The 17,444-nt window shown below is 39.3% G+C and overlaps 2 protein-coding genes across 2 annotated transcripts in view; one reads left to right on the forward strand and one right to left on the reverse strand.

Moving 5' to 3' along the window:
- The window catches only part of KLHL31 (kelch like family member 31), a 24,251-nt gene extending 7,295 nt beyond the window's left edge, over positions 1-16,956 (reverse strand). Inside the window, exon 1 of the mRNA XM_044673474.1 lies at positions 16,861-16,956. The gene's annotated coding sequence lies outside the window, so the exon portion shown is untranslated. The remainder of the gene's footprint in view (positions 1-16,860) is intronic.
- The window catches only part of LOC123246452 (elongin-A-like), a 90,896-nt gene that overhangs the window by 2,074 nt on the left and 71,378 nt on the right, over positions 1-17,444 (forward strand). Inside the window, 1 exon segment of the mRNA XM_044675348.1 lies at positions 11,333-11,420. Coding sequence (XP_044531283.1) covers positions 11,333-11,420 — 88 coding nt within the window.

Below are 17,444 nucleotides of genomic sequence, written 5' to 3' on the forward strand. Positions count from 1 at the left end.
GAGGGGAGGAGAGGAGAGGAGAGAAAAGAAAGAGCGAGAGAGAAGAGAACAGAGGAGAGGAGAGGAGAGAAAAGAGAGAGAAGAGAGGAGAAAAAAGAAAGAGAGAGAGGAGAAGAGAGGAGAGGAAAGGAGAGGAGAGAAAAGAAAGAGAGAAGAGAAAAGGAGAAAAGAGAAGAGAAGACAGAATATAATAGAATCACAAAGGTCATCCTTCAGGATCAGTGGAAGTACTTTTGGCCCTGATAGGCTATGTACGGGTCAGAGGAGGACTAGATAATTGCTCTGATCTCTTAGCATCATAATTCTATGATCACAATAGCTAACATTTATATCGCACTTACTATATACCAGACACTATGTTAAATGCTTTGCAATGATCTCATTTATTCCTCAGGACAACCCTGGGAGGTAGGTGCTAATATGCTAATCCCCATTTTATAGATTAAGAAAAAACCTGAGTCAAACAGAGGTTAAGTGATACACTGGGGGTCACAGAGCTAGGAAATGACTGAGGATGATTTGGAACTCAGATTTTCCTGACTCCAGGTCCAGTGTTTTATCTTCCAGACCATCTAGCTGCCGTTTTGAATTTAAGAACCACAGATTTCAGAATTGAGAGGGACCTCAGTGGCCTCCCAATCACACTCACACTCCCAAAGCAATCCCTATTACAACGTATTCAGTAAGTGGTGTATTTGGGCCTGGAGTGAAGAGGTAAGATCAGGAGAAATCTGCTACTGGTGCAAGGTAACTCTTTCCATTTTTGTTGTTCAGTCATTTTCATTATGTATGACTTTGGGACACCACTTGGGGTTTTCTTTGCAAAGATACTGGAGTGATTTGCTATTTCCTTCTCATTGCAGCTCATTTTACTGATGAGAAAACGGAGTCAAACATTGTTAAGTTGACTTGCTCAGTTTGACATAGGTAGGAAGTGTCTGAGGCCAGATTTGAACTCAGGTAGATGAGTCTTACTGACTCCAGGTCCCGTGCTTTATTCACTGTGCCGCCTATCTTCCCTTCTTCCATTTTAGAGTATTTCTAGTTGTCTAGGAAATTTTTTTCCTGACATTGAATCTAAATTTTTTTTCTTTGTAACTTCTATGGATTATTCTTATCTCTGTCCCCTGGTACCAAACAGAACAAGATTAATCCTTCTTCCATATGGCAGTCCTTCAAATAAGTGAACAGAGCTATTTGTGTTCCCTAGCCTTTTCTTCTCTAGGTAAAACATTCCCATTTCCTCCACCTAATCTTCATGTGCCTGGAATTAAGGCTCTTGACAATTCTGGTTGCTATCCTTTGGATAGTCTCCAGTTTATAAATATTCTTTACCCGTGGCCCCTAGAATTGAGCACAATTCTAGAGATATGATCTGACTAGGTCAGAGTACAGTCACCACCTTAGAGTTGGGAGCTATGCATCTCAATGAGGTCTAGTCTCATTCACATTTGGGGGCTTATTTATGATAATTCACTACTGATTCATTCTGAGTTTACAATCTACTAAAAACTTTGGATAATTTTCAGATAAAGTACAATCTAAACCATGCCTCCTCCATTTTGTGTTTGTCAAGTCTATTTTTTGAACCTAAGCATTAGAAATTTATCCCTATTAAATTTCATTTTATTAGGTTTAGCTCAGCAGTCTAGTGAGTCAAATGCTTTTCTGCTCATTTCCTGGCTTTGGTTTTCATTGTGTTAGTTATTCGTTGTTCCCCTAACATCCCCCACCCCTTTGCCCCTGCCCTTAATCTTCATGTCTTCTTCAAATCTGATACTTGTGCCATCCAGCCTCCAACCAAAATATTGACATTAAACAGAACATGGCCATGCATCCCAGGTACACTTATGGACATTATATCTAGGACATTACTAAAGAAAATTTGAATTTTGAGGAGTGTTAGAAAAATCACTGACTTTGGAGTCAGATTTCCTTTTCTATGTGGGATATATTACTCTCCTTCTTTGGTCTTCAGTTTATTAATCTATAAAATGAGAATATTAAAGCAGATGGTCTCTAAGGTCTAATTCTAAAATAGAAAATCTTTTTGTATTTTTAAGTGTTATTGAATATTTATAATATGGGCAATTTCCCCCTATTCCTGAATTCAGCCATAAAATGACTTCAATGTTATTAGATCCCTCTTAGTTTTAGAATATATGTGTTTTTAAAAAAATTGGTTTTTGAGTCTTGGCCTCCTCATTTCACCCAATGTTGGGGAATGCAATGCCCTTTCAACAGCCTGATCTCACTATTGATGAGCAGTGAAGTTTTGACTTGCTCTTTTTCTGACCTGTGCCATGTCACTGCCATCCCTTTTTAGGTACATGGTGACCCTCTGCTCTCAGGGGTTTACCTTATTAGTCCTGGTCTTACTTCAGACACATAATGGACTTTAAACACCAGTGAAGCTTGGAAGCCACCAGCTCAAATTTACCAGCCACAGCTTCTCCAGCAGCAGGAATTACAGGCGTGATCCACAAGGCTTACTGATAGTCTTTTCTATTACTATTAAAAAGTTACAGTGACTAGGGGACTCTAAAGACTGGATGGAGGAGGAAGGATAGTGGGCTGTGAGGCGAGGGTCTTTCTCTAAGGAAGGTGTAACTCAGTAGAAGGTATTAAGACTGGTCACATCTTCCCCCATAATCCACCCCTCTTCCAAATTTGCCTGTGACTATGAAGGTCACCACAAATCTTACAATCAGGAATAATGAATATTTTAATTTAAAAATCAATTTCATCCACCACTGGGAAAGGCTGCAGCAGAATTTCATTGCAATTGATATTCAATGTGGAAATGTGTTGATACATTAATCTAAATATTTTTCAAAGAAATATAGTAGAAAATCTGCTGCAAAAACTGATTCCTCAACAATGTGTATCACTAAAAAAGATACTTTTTAAATGAAGAATAAAAATTTAAAAATCTAAACCTCAATGAGCAAGTGCCAAATCTAATACCAACCGTTATTACTGTAACAACCTTATTAACCACTGAGAGAATAGTGAAACTTAAAAGTTTATAAAATGCTTTGAGGTTCTTGGGAAAGAATAGCAACCATTTTATGTGAAAATAAATAAATAAAATCTGAAAAATGAATTCCAGCTACAATTCTATTGCACCAAGACCAATTTAGAGGCAGCTAGGTGGTGCAAAGGATAGAGTGCTGGATTTGCAGTGAGGAAGGTTTGAGTTCAAATCCTTTCTCAAATACTTACTAGTTAGTCGACCTTTGGCAAACCACTAATCTCAACCTCAGTTTCCTTAAGAGTATAATGTGCATAGTAATATCACTTCATAGAATTGTTGGGAAGATCAAATGAGATAACTTAAAAAGAGATTTAAAGTACTATATAAATGCTAAATATAAGTATTATTAGACGACCAATTTAAAAAGTAGATGCAAATGATTTTATGCAAACATAACAGGAATGAAGTCAGCTAACTGATTTTTTATGGAATCCCAAATTCCCTATTTCATTTCCTTATCTATAAAAAAGGCTAGATGACCTTTAAAATCCTTTCCATATCTAAATTTATGATCCTATACAAACCAATGAACTAAGAACTCTCTAGACTCAACTTTTCCAAAGGGTTTTTCATCAGGCACTTGCAGGTCTTTCATTCATGTTCCAAGAGATCTGGTCTGTGCTCTACCTGGTCCCTAAAACTAAGGTCCTACTTTCTTTAACTTGGGCAGTGCTTGGGCTAAGCTTGAAATTCCAGATACTGTAGGCATTGATCTTGGTCCCAGCTATTGCAATCACCTGGGCTGGAGGTGAATTCCAATGCTTTACTGGGAAGATTTAAATTTCATTTCATTTAGGAATGACAAAACAGTTTCAGAATCTCTCAGTCTTATTCCCCATAAGCTATTCTTCTAAGTGAAATGAGAGAAAGCAGAAAGGTTCTATCTCTCTCTTCCCATTTCTCAAAGTCTTGATTGCCCTTGATTGCCAGAGAGTCTAGGGTGAATGGGTGTGATAGTTTGTGTTAGTGTTTGTGCAGAAGAAAAGACCAAAGTTGTGGGAATAAGAAGGCAGCAGGTTATAGGAAATGAGTCAGATGATGTAGTGTGATACAATAGAAAGAGTGCTACATTTGGAATCAGAGCACCTCAGTACAAATCCCAACTCTGCCAGGTACGACTTGTATGATCTTAGGTAAGTCATTGAACCTTTGCTGGCCTCAGTTTCTTCATCTGTAAAATGAGTGGGTTGAACTAGATGACTTCTCTTTTCCATCTCTACAACTATGATTCTATTCCAGGGATTTGAGTCCTGATTTTGTTGTTTCATACTTATATGGTCTTAGGCAAGTTAGTTCTCCTCTCTGGGCCTCAGTTTCCTCATCTGCAAAATGATGATTTCTAAGTCCCTTCCATTCTAGGAACAGTATCCTTTTTTAAAATGTGGGTTTGAAAATATCATATCTTTTATCTCTCTAATTAACTAGTAAAGAAGAAAGAAAAATGCTTATAGGATCATGGATAAGATTGTGATTCCAATCTAGCATTTAGGTCACCAAATGATTATGGCAAGGATTGATCAAATAATCAATAGGCCAAGAACATAAATCTCATGGAAATACAAAAACAGGATTGATAGTCCCTGAATGTGAGGTATTTGCAATTGGATTTAGAGAGTAAAAACAGCAGTAAGAACTACTGTTTATATGTCACTTTACACATGCTGTCTAATCTGATCTTTATAAAAACACAATAGCATAAATGTTATTATATAATTTGTAAAATGATATCATTATATAATATATATTATTATGTTAGGTCATCTACATGTTACAGTGGATAAAGTGCTAAGCCTGGAGTCTGGAAGTCATCTTCCTGAGTTCAAAATCTGTATCTGACACTTAGCTGTGTGACCCTAGGCAAGTCACTTAACCCTGTTTGCTCTAGTTTCTTAATCTGTAAATGATTTGGTGAAGGAAGTGGCAAACCACTCCAATATTGTCCCAAGAAAACCTAGACGGGTTATGAGGAGTCAGTCATGACTGAAACAACTGAACAAAACAACGACTCTGAAGTAAGAGAATACATGATTTTTTTGGTGCAAACTAATAAGATTAGTTTAAAAAGGTGCCATTTTTATAGTGCTTTAACCACTATGCAAAGCACAATGCATACTTTTTTTCATTAGATCCTCACAATCATCCTGAGAGATAAATGCTGTTATTATCCCCATTTTATAGGTGAGGAGGGCAGCTAGGTATGGTTTAGAGCAGGGGTCGGCAACGTATGGCTCTTTCTGCAGGAACCATAAAGTCAATTTTTTTTTCAGGTGCTGTTACAGGAGCGCACACTGTGAGCACTGTGCGGCTCTCACGAAATTACATTTTAAAAAATGTGGCGTTTATGGCTCTCACAGCCAAAAAGGTTGCCGATCCCTGGTTTAGAATCAGGAAGACTCGTCTTCCTGAATTCAAATCCAGCTGTAGACAATTACTAGCTGTGTGATCTTGGGCAAGTCACTTAACCCTTTTTGTCCCAATTTCCTTATCTATAAAATGAACTAGAGAAGTAAATGGCAAACCATTCCAGTGTCTTTTGCCAAGAAAACTTCAAATGGGCTCAGGTAGAGTAGGACAATCTCTTCTTGGCCATTTGGCTAAGATCACGTGTAGGAAGTCGGACACAATTGAAATAATTAAATAAGAGCAAGAACAACTATGTGGATGAGGAAACAGAGGTTGAGATGGTTAAGTGCCTTATGGCCACATACCTTATATGCATGGAAGGATTTGAAATCAGGTCTTCCTAACTCCATAGTCAAGCCCTGCTTTCTATGATACGATGCTATTACAAGATATACACTATCTCCACTGATGAAGGAAATGAAAATAAGGGAAACATCACCTGGGGGAAGTCTTAGGATGGGAAGTCTTAAAAGAAAACATACAAAACCTTAAAGTGTTAGAAATAAAGAAATCTCTGGGCCATAATTCTGAGCTGAAGATCTCAACTTTAATTTAGATTTTAGATAATTTAGATATTTTAAGATATTTATTTAGATAATTTAGATAAATTAGATAATTTAGAATTTAGATTAATTAATTTAGGAAAATTAAAGCTGGAGATCATACCACACCCAGTTTGTGGTAAGACACCATTTAGACATTCAGCAGTATGTTTTATAGGTTTTTGAGAGCTGATTAGCAAAAGACATTAACACAGTAGAACATATGGAGGATGTTAAGAAGCATGCAGTGGTGCTTACTAACAAGGGTTTGGAACATTTTGCTATGAAGTCCTCAAAGTTCAATGCAAGGTTAACTATCCTACCTAGGTCTGAGTAACTTGGCCATGCTACTCTGGGAAATCTATAGTGGCATAAATCTTGAAAGGATCAAACACCACCTGAAGCTTATCAGGCCGGCTGTATACTCTTCACTCAATGAATCCAGATCCTTCTGCCTGGGGTCCAGCTTCCCTAGATAATGACATAGACCTAAAGTTTTATTCTGTAATATTGTTAATTGCTATAATATTCTAATATATCATGCTATATATTTCTAATACTATAATTAATATCATAGTATTTAAAATGATATTTTATGCACCATAAATTTAATAATTGGACCTAACTCTTTCTAAAACATATAATTGCAGTTACTTATCTAAAGGATTTTATGTGAGATTTCTCTTTTCATAATCATTAATATAAAGGCAATAGAACAATTTTCCTTTCAGAATGAAGTATAGTATCATGGATTTGGAGAGAGAAGGGACCTTGGAGGCCATAGAATCCTATGTTTCTCATTTTACAGATGAGGAAACTGAGGCTGAGAAGTTATCAGTTTGAACTAGTAAAGTCATAAGATTGATTTAGAGTTGGAAGGAACCTAGCTAATCTAATTCCATCATTTTACAAATGAAGAAATGGTCCACTTTGGTCTGCATGGCTTTACCCATGGCTCATTCTGTTTGTCCACTTTGGGGATCACAGGGGATGCTATTGATATGTTAAATATCCAATATCCTGGGGAAATTTGAGGTCAACTTTTGCCTCCTTCTTTGCAGACTCTAAGGAAGGCAATGAATGTGGAAATTGAACATTGCTTGAACCTAGTCCTGTGTGACTGGGAAACTGAACCCCCCACCTCCCCGATATTTGTTGTCCAGAGACTCCCATCCAAGGACCCGGGTTATGTCTAAAGATTGTTGTAAGGAGTTTCCTCATAATTTTGAATCTAAGCAGCTCGTACATTGTATGTGAAAGGTAGCTCCATCCTAATCCACTAGCAATTGTTTCTATCTTCTTTTGATTGTGTATGGCTACTTGGCAAGGTTTGTGGGACTCCAGCCCACATCAGTATCTTTGCCAAGAAAACCCCAAATGGGATCATGAAGAGTCAGGCATAACTGAAATGACTGGAATAACAACAATTGCACCTTCCTCACAGAGTTATGATGAAAATCAAATGACATAAAATGGATAAAGTGTTTTGTAAACTTTAGAAATGCTACATAAATGTTAGTTATTGTCATTATCATTCAAATATCTTATTGGTTGCCAAATCTTGTTAGTTTTATCTCCACAATAGCTTTTATATCCATCCTCTACCCTTTAACCAAACATCCACCATCTTGGTTCAAGCCCTTAACCTCTCTCACCTAAACCATTGCAACAGCCTCCTATTTGCTTTCCCTTCTTCTTCATGTCTCTCCCTACTGTAATCCATCTTCCTCCCTGCTGCAAAAAGTGACTTTCTTAAAGTCCATGTCTGTCCATTGCACTCCCCTGCTCAATAAACTCCAGTGGCTTCCTTGATCCTAGGAATAATTATTATTTCATCTTTTTCTTATCCTTATAAAATGTCTATCTTTGTACATGTCATATAATATGCATAATTAATTATTAGCATAGCAGTCTATTATGTGATTTTAAAAAAATCCTTACCTTCTGTCTTAGAATCAAAACTGTGTATCGGTTCCAAGGCAAAAGAGCAGTAAGGATTAGGCAATGGGTAAGGGACTTGCCCAGGATCACACAGCTAAGAAGTGTCTGAGGCCAGATTTGAACCTAGTACCTCCCTTCTGTAGACTTGGCTCTCTATCCACCGAGCCACCTAGCTGTCTCCTCAGCACCCCCCTGCATGTAGTTTATAAGTGATCAAATATATGGATATTGAAGGTGTGAGTTCATGAATCTTTTACTGATGGATGCATGATCAAAAACATCACTGATATTGGATTGAGAGCCAGACCTACAGACGAGAGGCCCTAGGTTCAAGTCTGGCCTCAGATACTTCTCAGCTGTGTGACCCTGGGCAAGTCACTTGACCCCCATTGCCTAGTCCTTACCATTCTTCTGCCTTAGAACTGATATTCAGTAAGGTAAGGGTTTTAAAAAACAAAACAAACAAATAAAAATCATCACTGATATAGACAACAGAGGGAACGATAGAGTTTTAAGGAAATAACTGGTTGAGGATGGATTTCATGAGGACAAGCAAAGGCTGATCTAGACAAGATCATGCAAAAGGTAAAGCTGGTGTTTGGCACCCTTCTATTCTTCTTGGGGGGCTCTCTTTTCCTCATTAGCATCTACTCTTTGCGCTGCCACCTTGGTGCTCAGGACTTCCTTCTGGAATGTCCTATCCTTGATTCCTGCACTCCCAATCCTACCTCACCTTCTTCCTCATTCAAAATTCATCAGCCCTATTTCCCTTTTCTCATCCTCCTCCTAAGATCCTGGCTGGCTAAGGTGATAAATTAATTCAGACTAAGGAGTGAGTGGTTATTTTATTAATTCCATCAGATAAGTTCCCTCTTGAAATGCAGATATGTGAATTTACAGTGACTCACAAAGACTCTATATAATGACTGATGAGGGGATATTTTAAGGCTAGCTGTGCCACTTAGCAGCTGGGTAGCTAGCTGCTAGAGTGGATAGAGTGCCAGGACTGGAGTCACGAAGACCTAAGTTCAAATCCAGCCTCAGACTCTTCTGAGCTGTGTGACCATGCGCAAGTTGCTTAACTTCAACTGTAAAGTGAGGAAAATAGTATCTAACTCCTAGGGTTGTTGTGGGAATTAAACGAGATGACATTTGTTAAGAGCTTTGCTAAATACTAGATTTATAACCATGTGTGTGACATAGAGCAAGTCACCTAACCTCTCTGAGTCTCAGTTCTCTCATCTGTAAAATAAAGGGGAAAGATACTAAGCTCCCTTTTAGCTCTAATTCCTATAGCTGCAGGCTTCTCTTTAGGTGTTTATGACATTGGTAGGAAAAGAGAAATCATTTCTTCTCTAGTCACTGTCATATATCCTATAGCTATTTGTGCCCCTAAATGTACAAAATTCCTACATTAAGCCTCGGTATATACTTTAGTTCTTGGATGCTTGTTTTAGCCTTGAAATTCCTGAGCAATTTCCTCTCTGATCCTCGCTTCAACCTTCATCATCTTAGTACTTCCCCTGTCCCCAACCCATGGTCTTGCTCAATTCATTCAGGAAGCAGGCCAACAAAACTAGAGGGCCTGTAAGTGAACCAGGGTTAATGGTCACTGTTGCTTGGTATCCAGTGACCGGTGTCAGCAGTGAGGACTCCCCGTTTACCTGAGGGATCAGATGTTCTGACCAAAACAAAACCTGAGACCTCTGTCCCTATAGGACAGGTAGGACGAGGTAGCAGGCAAGTTGTCTAATGACCTTAAACAGGTCTATGCCTAGGCTGTGTTGGCAAACCTATGGCATGTGTGCTGGGTGGGGGAGCTGCTCCCCTTCCCCTCTCCACCACCCCTGAGGACATTTCTCCCATCACCCACCCATCTGCCCAGTAGCCCAATGGGAGTGCTTCCTTCCTCCCCTGTCTGGGGTAAGGGGGCTGCTTGCATGCAGTGTGAGGGGTGCAGTTTGGGCACTCAGTCTCTATAAAGTTCACCATCACTGGAGGAGATATGGGCTCAAAGAAAAAAATACCCCTGGCCTTTTTGCCCTCCTCCACCCCTCCATATACAAAAAACAACTCCAGAATATCTGTATACAGGTGAAATCAGACTAAAGTGAATAGTAAGGGCAGCTTTTGAAAGGAAAAAGGAATCACAAAATGGCAACCCAAGGAATGTGTATGAAAGAGGAGGAGCATTTCCTTGCTTAATAGCAGTGAGGTTGTTGGGTTTTATGGACTGCTTCTATATGCCTGCATATCAGCCTCTTATCCTTTTTTTTTTCTTTTTTTTAGCACCTGCTGGTCTCCTCCTTAAGTTACTCAGCAGTTGTAACTCAAGCTTTCCAAAGCATGCAGGCCAAAACAGTTGTTCCAATTCAGTGGACTTTAGAAACTCCTCTGATCTCAGACTAAATCCCATATGCCTTTTACACCATTTAAAGAAAATGGACCCTGCCTTTTGCACATCCTGACTCTGTGATTTTAGGTGTCACTTGACCTCTCAAAGTCCCAGGCAACTCTAAGATTAGATGTTACAGAAAAGTTATTGGTCTCCTTGGGTGGAAGAAGTGATCCAAATTCTTTATCAAAAATGAAAAAGAAAAGAAGAAAGTATGTGATGACTTGTTCGGTCATTTTCACCCATTTAGGATTTTCTTGACAAAAATTTTGGAGTGGTTTGCCATTTCCTTCTCCAGCTCATTTTATAGATTGAGAAACTGAATCAAAGAAGATTTTATGACTTGTCCAAGGTCATACAGCTAGTACATGTCTGAGGATAGATTTGTCTTCCTGACTCCAGACCTGGCACTTTATCCACTGCCCTGAATAGGTGCTTTATGTGATGACTATTGAAATGCAAATGAAAAAAACCTAAAAAGCAGGCAAATTCAAATTAATTTCAGATGCCACTCTTGGTTACAACAATGAAGCAAAGATGACACATATTTCGTTTCTTCGATTAGAGACATAAGTTACTATGGGAATAGAATATTGAGTCCACTGTCAGATGTGGTCATTTTTGCTCAGTGTTTTTCTTTGCTAGGAGGGAGGAATCAGTGGCAGTGATGGGCAAACTATGGCCCACGGGCCAGATGCAGCCCCCTGAAATGTTCTATCCAGCCACGCAGGACATTATTCCTAATCTGACAAACACAATGAGTAGGATACAATACAATGAAACTTCGAAAGAATTGCCTTGGAAACAGACTGATAGATGAGCATTTCCTTTCCTTTGGCCCCCTCTTTAAAAAGTTTGCCCATCACTGTAGAGCACAGAGTAATGCCTTCTGGGAAATGACTGTGTGCATGAGGTAAAACAAAACTTAAAAAAAAGAGAGAGAACAGAGGGACAAATGGCTAGAAGTCCATTTTCTAAAGCATATAGGTTTGAGTCTCTTCTGCCCTCGGGCAGGCTCCAGCAGCGTGCCCCTTTGATCCAGAGGATCAGAGTCCTTTTCGCCTTGACAAGCAAATCCCTGCTTATATTGTCCCCATGCACAGTGAGTGTGTAGGCTTAGACTCCTAACAACAATAACTGGCAAAGCCCATGCAAGAAAACATGGAAAGAGAATGTAAAAACAAATGGGATATTACTTTTTAAGTTTCCATACTTATTTTTTCCTTTTGACAGACTATAAATGCATCTAAGTTAGTAATATAAATTGAGAGCCAGTCTGTGTAATAGTTCAAGTTATGGACTTGGGGAGGGAACAATCTGGGTTCAGATTAGGGTTAGAACCTGAAGTCAAGAAGACCAAAGTTAGTTCAAATCCAAATGACCTTGGGTAAATCACTCAATGTCTTTCTGTCTCAGTTTCCTAATTTGTAAAAGGGGTATAATAGCAGCACCTGCCTCCCAGGGTTGTTGTGAAGATCAAATGAGACAATTTTGTAAAGGGCTTTGCAAATCTGAAAGTGCTATGTAAATTCTAGTTAACATAATTAAAATTAAAATTTAATGGCTGTGTAACTTTGGAAAAGTCATTTCATCTTCCCAAGTTTCATTTTCCTCATCTATAAAATGTAATAACACCTACCATTCAGGGTTAGTGTGAGGCTCAAATGAGATAATGATATTCAGTGTTACATAAATATGAGTTATATGGATCTTTATTCCTTATTTTGTGTGTCAGTTTCTTCATCTGTAGAGTAGGGAGAAGTACACTTCTTGTTATTGCCTCACAGGGTTAATATGAGTCTAGAATGAGATAATGTTCATTCAACCCTATAAAGGCGTGAGCTACTGTGTAGGATTTTGTTATTTATCTGAGACTCAGTTTCCTCATTTGTAAAATGAGCTAGAGAAGGAAATGGCAAATCACTCTAGAATCTTTGCCAAGAAAGCCCCAAATGGGGTTACAAAGAATTGGACATGAATGAACAACCAAAGCAACACAATATATTAGAAACCACAATGAAAGGCATGACTTTTGCACGACATCACACTGTTCAGATTACTTGGTTTGATCACTGACTGCCATTCACTGCCCTTTCCTAATGAATTCCCAAAGACAAATCACTGAGAATGAATATATGCTAGTACCTATGTCCTACATGTAATCTGATATAGCAAATTATCCCTGAGATAAAATGGAAATAAAATTCCTCCATTTATTTAAAGGATTAAACCTCTTGAATCTGGAAAGCTAGAGGTTGAGAAGACTATCACTAAAGTCTATGATATCCTGAAGAATATGGGTAAGATAAATGACCCTTTTATCCAGATCTCAGAACCTAAGGGTAAGAGAACACTTTATAAATTTGAAAGAAGCCCATCCAGAGTAAAATTAAGTAAAAGGAAGAGATTCTTCCATCAACAGTTAACATATATGACCCCTAGGGGTTGTCCAGGATGAAACCATAAATAGATTTAAGAAAGGGCTTAAGGAAAAGGTACAGAGCAGAAAAGGGCTCAGAATAGCTGGGGCTGATGGCTTAGACATATATAGTCCCTGCCGTGGAAAGACTGAGGCTTATGGATCACTAGAGTTAGGGAGCTTTGACCTGCAGAAGAGCCAGAGCTGATCAGGCATCCATACTAAGTTCAGCATCAATATGGTGAGACTCTGGTGGGGGGGGGGTCCGTTAGGCTTCATAAGGAGGGATAAAGTGGACCATTAAAACTCCTATGCTGATCAGTAGTTGGATTGGGTCTTGGGTTATAATAATTTGGGCAAAATAAGAGAAAATGCAATCACTTACCCTTATTGCTCCCATAAATAGACTTGGTCTGATCTGTCGCCATAACTGGCAACATGCTTATCAAAGGATGAGCCCTCGTTCAGAGAAGCAGGTCTCAAAAAGTTGGTATTAAAGTGGATCATCCATCTGTTCATCATTTCTCTCTTCTCTCTTTCTTTCTCTCTTTCTCTCTCTCTCTCTCTTTCTCTCTTTCTCTCTTTCTCTCTCTCTTTCTTTCTTTCTTTCTCTCTCTCTCTCTCTTTCTTTCTTTCTTTCTCTCTCTCTCTCTCTCTCTCTCATTTATCTAATTTATCCATCTACCTTTCTATGCATCTATTTATTTGTTGTTATTCATTTGTTTTCAGTTGAGTCCAGTTCTCTGTGATCTCATTTGGAGCTTTCTTGGCAGAGATAGTGGTTTGTCTTTTCCTTCTCCAGCTCATTTTACAGATGATAAAACTGAGTTAAACAGAGTGAAGTGATTTGCCCAGGGTCACACAGCTGCTAAGTGTCTGAAGCCAGATTTGAACTCAAGAAGATGAATCTTCCTGATGCCAGGCCCATCACTCTAGCCACCTAGCTGCTCTCTGCTTATTTATTTGCTTAACTCTCTGCTTTCTCCATTCATAGATAAAGTAAATAAGCAAATTCATTTGTTTGTCTAATGTATTTGCTTACTTGCTTTTTCTATCTATCTAATATACTTATCTATTTGTCCATCTAATATCTCTTATCTATTTATCTAATCTTCTCTCTCTCTCTCCTTCTCTCTCTCTCTCTCTCTCCTTCTCTCTCTCTCTCTCTCTCCTTCTCTCTCTCTCTCTCTCTCTCTCTCTCTCTCTCTCTCTCTCTCTGCCACAACATGCCCAAGGATCTTCGATTGAGTCAGGGAGATGTTACCATTTTCACCAATGGAAAGAACATTTACACACTCATGAACTCCATATATTTTGTAGAGGAGAAATAAAATAGTGATGATAAGACATATGGAACTCATAAAGTTGCTGTGAGGAAAATGGTATCCAAGAATTTTTTTTAAACCCTTACCTTCCATCTTAGAGCCAATACTGTGTATTGGCTCCAAAGCAGAAGAGTGGTAGGGGCTAGGCAATGGGGGTTAAGTGACTTGCCCAGGGTCACACAGCTAGGTGTCCAAGGCCAGATTTGAACCTAGGAAATCCTGTCTCTAGGCCTGGCTCACAACCCAGCTGTCCCTTTATCCAAGGATTTAGGAGCTGTAATGGATTGGAAAAATCACCTAGTCTAACTCAATATTTTTACAGGTGAGAAAACTGAGTCCCAGTGAAGGGAGGGGACTTGTACTTTGTTAATTTTTTAAAATATTGTGTATAAATATAAGTTGGTAGTATCTACAGGATGCGAAACTGAAAAACATTAATATAAATATGACTTAGTAGATGAGAGAATAGTAGAATGAGACTACTTTCTAGTTTTCACATTTAAACAGTCAATATTCATACATACCACCTAAATCAAGTTGCTCCCTCTTTAAACACATTTCTGATAATAGTTTCTAGTATTACAATAATTCTAGTACCATGGGCAGTGTCTTTAGAAATGTCTAAACTTAGCTGGACAACTTTGCCAGGTCATTGAGGTTCTATGAGCCTCAGTTTCCTCTTTTGTTATTTAGTCATGTCCACCTCTTTGTGAATGAATGGATCATACTATTTATTGGATTTTCTTGGCAAAGATATTGGAGTGGTTTGCTATTTCCTTCTTTAGCTCATTTTTAAGATGAGGAAACAGGCAAACAGGGTTAAGTGACTTGCCAAAGGTCACGGCTAGTATCTGAGCATAGATTAGAACTCAGGTCTTCTTGACTCCAAGCCCAGTGCTCTACCTACTGAGCCACTCAGCTGCCTCAGTTTCTTTACCAATCATTAAACAAGCATTTACTTAATATCTAGCATGTGCCAGGTTGGAGTTGATGAGATGGTCTTTTAAGATTAATTCCTTCTCTGGATCTAGGATCCTAATAAATCTGTGGTTTCATCAGTTTAAGAAATGAAGGAACTCCTCTTACCTAGGCAAATCAGCAACTTCTCATCCATTTAGCTTTAAAGAATTGCCTGGGTTCACTGAGAGGTTAATTGATTTGCCCAGGAGCATAGAGCCAATAAGTAGGAGAAGTAGGACTTGAACCCAGATCTTCCTAACTCTGAAATCAACCCTTTATCAGCTCCACTATGATGTTTCACATACATGTGTGTGTATACAAGGTATCCCAAAATGTTAGGGCAGTTTTAAGCTTTAATAGCTCTAAGGCTTTTGGAATATGTCTGTCTCTTTGTCTATTTATGTGTCTCTCTCTGCTTGTCTCTGTTCCTCTTGGGCTCTATCTCTCTATGTGTCTCTTGTGCCTCCATCTCTGTATCTCTAATCTCTCTATTTCTGTCTCTGTCTCTGTCTCTCCTTCTCTCTCTACCTCCCAGATATGTGATTTCATTGAGAGGGAACTCCCACATGAGGAAACTCCCTTTGAGACCTCATCAAAACCTTCTCTACAATTCATAGTTTTAGGGAGTTGCTAGAATTCAAAAGGTTAAATGACTAGCTCAGGGTCACACAGCCAAGAGGAGTCAGAAGCAGGACTTGAACCTAGATCTTCCTGGATAGTTTTCTATCCACTAACATTATTCTGCATATACACACATGCCTGTATTTAGTTCTGGTAATTATAAGCAGAGATTATCAGTTTACTTTTAGACTTTTTTGGGGGGAAGGGAGAAAGATCAAGAGGCCCCCCCAGGATGTGACTCCACTAGGGGCTAGATAAAAAGCCATGTGTGCTAAAGTGTCAGTGTCACTCCCCAGCTTGAACTGGTTGGGTGTTCTAAATGTCTTAAAGCTGGAGAGGTGAATCAGCTGCTCCCTATCCCCCTCCCTTCCACATTCCAATGGTTGCATCTGTTGAAGCCTATCAGAGTTAGCTCCAGGAATAGTAACAGACAGGAGGAGCCCGGGCCAGCTTGCCATTTTAAGTTAGGTCCAGTTTAAGGTGCATCTGCTCCTTGTATGCCCCGTGTGCCTCCTTGCAATCTCCCATCACACTTTAGGTTAAGGAACCTCTATAAGCATGAGAAAACATGCTAATTCAAAGACAATCTGTTTTAGAGATGGCGAACCAGGGAGCCAGCTAGGTTGTTCTCTCTAGCTGAGAAGGATGCTTTTGACCGTCATCTAAAGAGTGAGTCCTGTGGTATCCTAGCATTGGCATTCTGAGATCTATACATTTGACGTTTATATAGAAGATATACATAAATATGTAATAGATACATTAAATGTAAACTCTGGCTTCTTCTTAGTGGAAGGAAGGATTCTGCGCTTTCGGGGTGAATACAGTAGTGATATATTTTTCTCTCCTACTAAACCATTTAGAAAAGTTCACCATGCTCAAATATGGCAATTTCAAACTAGATGTGAAATGTGGGATTTAAAAAAATACCCCAAAATACCACTGTCTTCTTCCCCCCTCTCCCCATTTTGGTCTTTCAAATAACAACTAACTTGGGCTTCAATATCTTTCACGTTTTCCAAAATTTGTCTGATCCCGGAGACTTTACACGAAACAGTACCCTGGTTCGAACTCCCGCTTGAAACCTCAGACATGGCTAATTTGCACCAGCTGTAGAATTCCCTCAATAGAATTAAAACAAAAAAATAAAATGTGAAGCCTTCTCCTATGTCCTAAGCCCAAGGAGGCACACACCCCAGAGCACAAGCTCCAGCTCTTACCCTCCACTATCCAAGTGCTGGCCCAGGGTTCCAAAACGAAGACTGCACTGAACTCTTCTTGGTGGGCAACCTGAAGGTAGAATGAGAGAGATAGAGGGAGAGGGAGAGGGAGAGGGAGAAAAAGAAACAGAGGGAAAGAAAGAACAAGGGAAAATCCCACCCCAAGCTGCCAACAGCCACCTGACAAGTCCCAGCAGCAGCGATTTCTAGTGTGACCCTTTCCTGTCACTCTGAAGAAGGGAGCCTGGAGACTGCGCACTGGGACAGTGAGCATGACCCCTCCTGGCTACCCAGCCAGAGGGAGGGACTGGGCTTGGGAGGAAGGAGTTGGATTTCTCAGCCTGTCCAACTTTTAAAAGTCAAGGGATCAATTGACCTCAATTCACAAAAAGAATATATTCAGAGAAATATGGAAATTTCTGGGGGTGGGGAGGAATGGTCCATGGGTTAAAAAATATTAAGTCTTCGGAGAAATGTAAGACGATCACCTCAAACTCTTTGGGAAGAGATTCTCTGGCCACAGATAGACTGGACAGATGTCACTGGCTCCATGGGATCTTGTCAGTCAGTCAATAGGCAGCTAG

The sequence above is a fragment of the Gracilinanus agilis genome, chromosome 4, assembly GCF_016433145.1.
Source record: "Gracilinanus agilis isolate LMUSP501 chromosome 4, AgileGrace, whole genome shotgun sequence".
NCBI lineage: Eukaryota > Metazoa > Chordata > Mammalia > Didelphimorphia > Didelphidae > Gracilinanus > Gracilinanus agilis.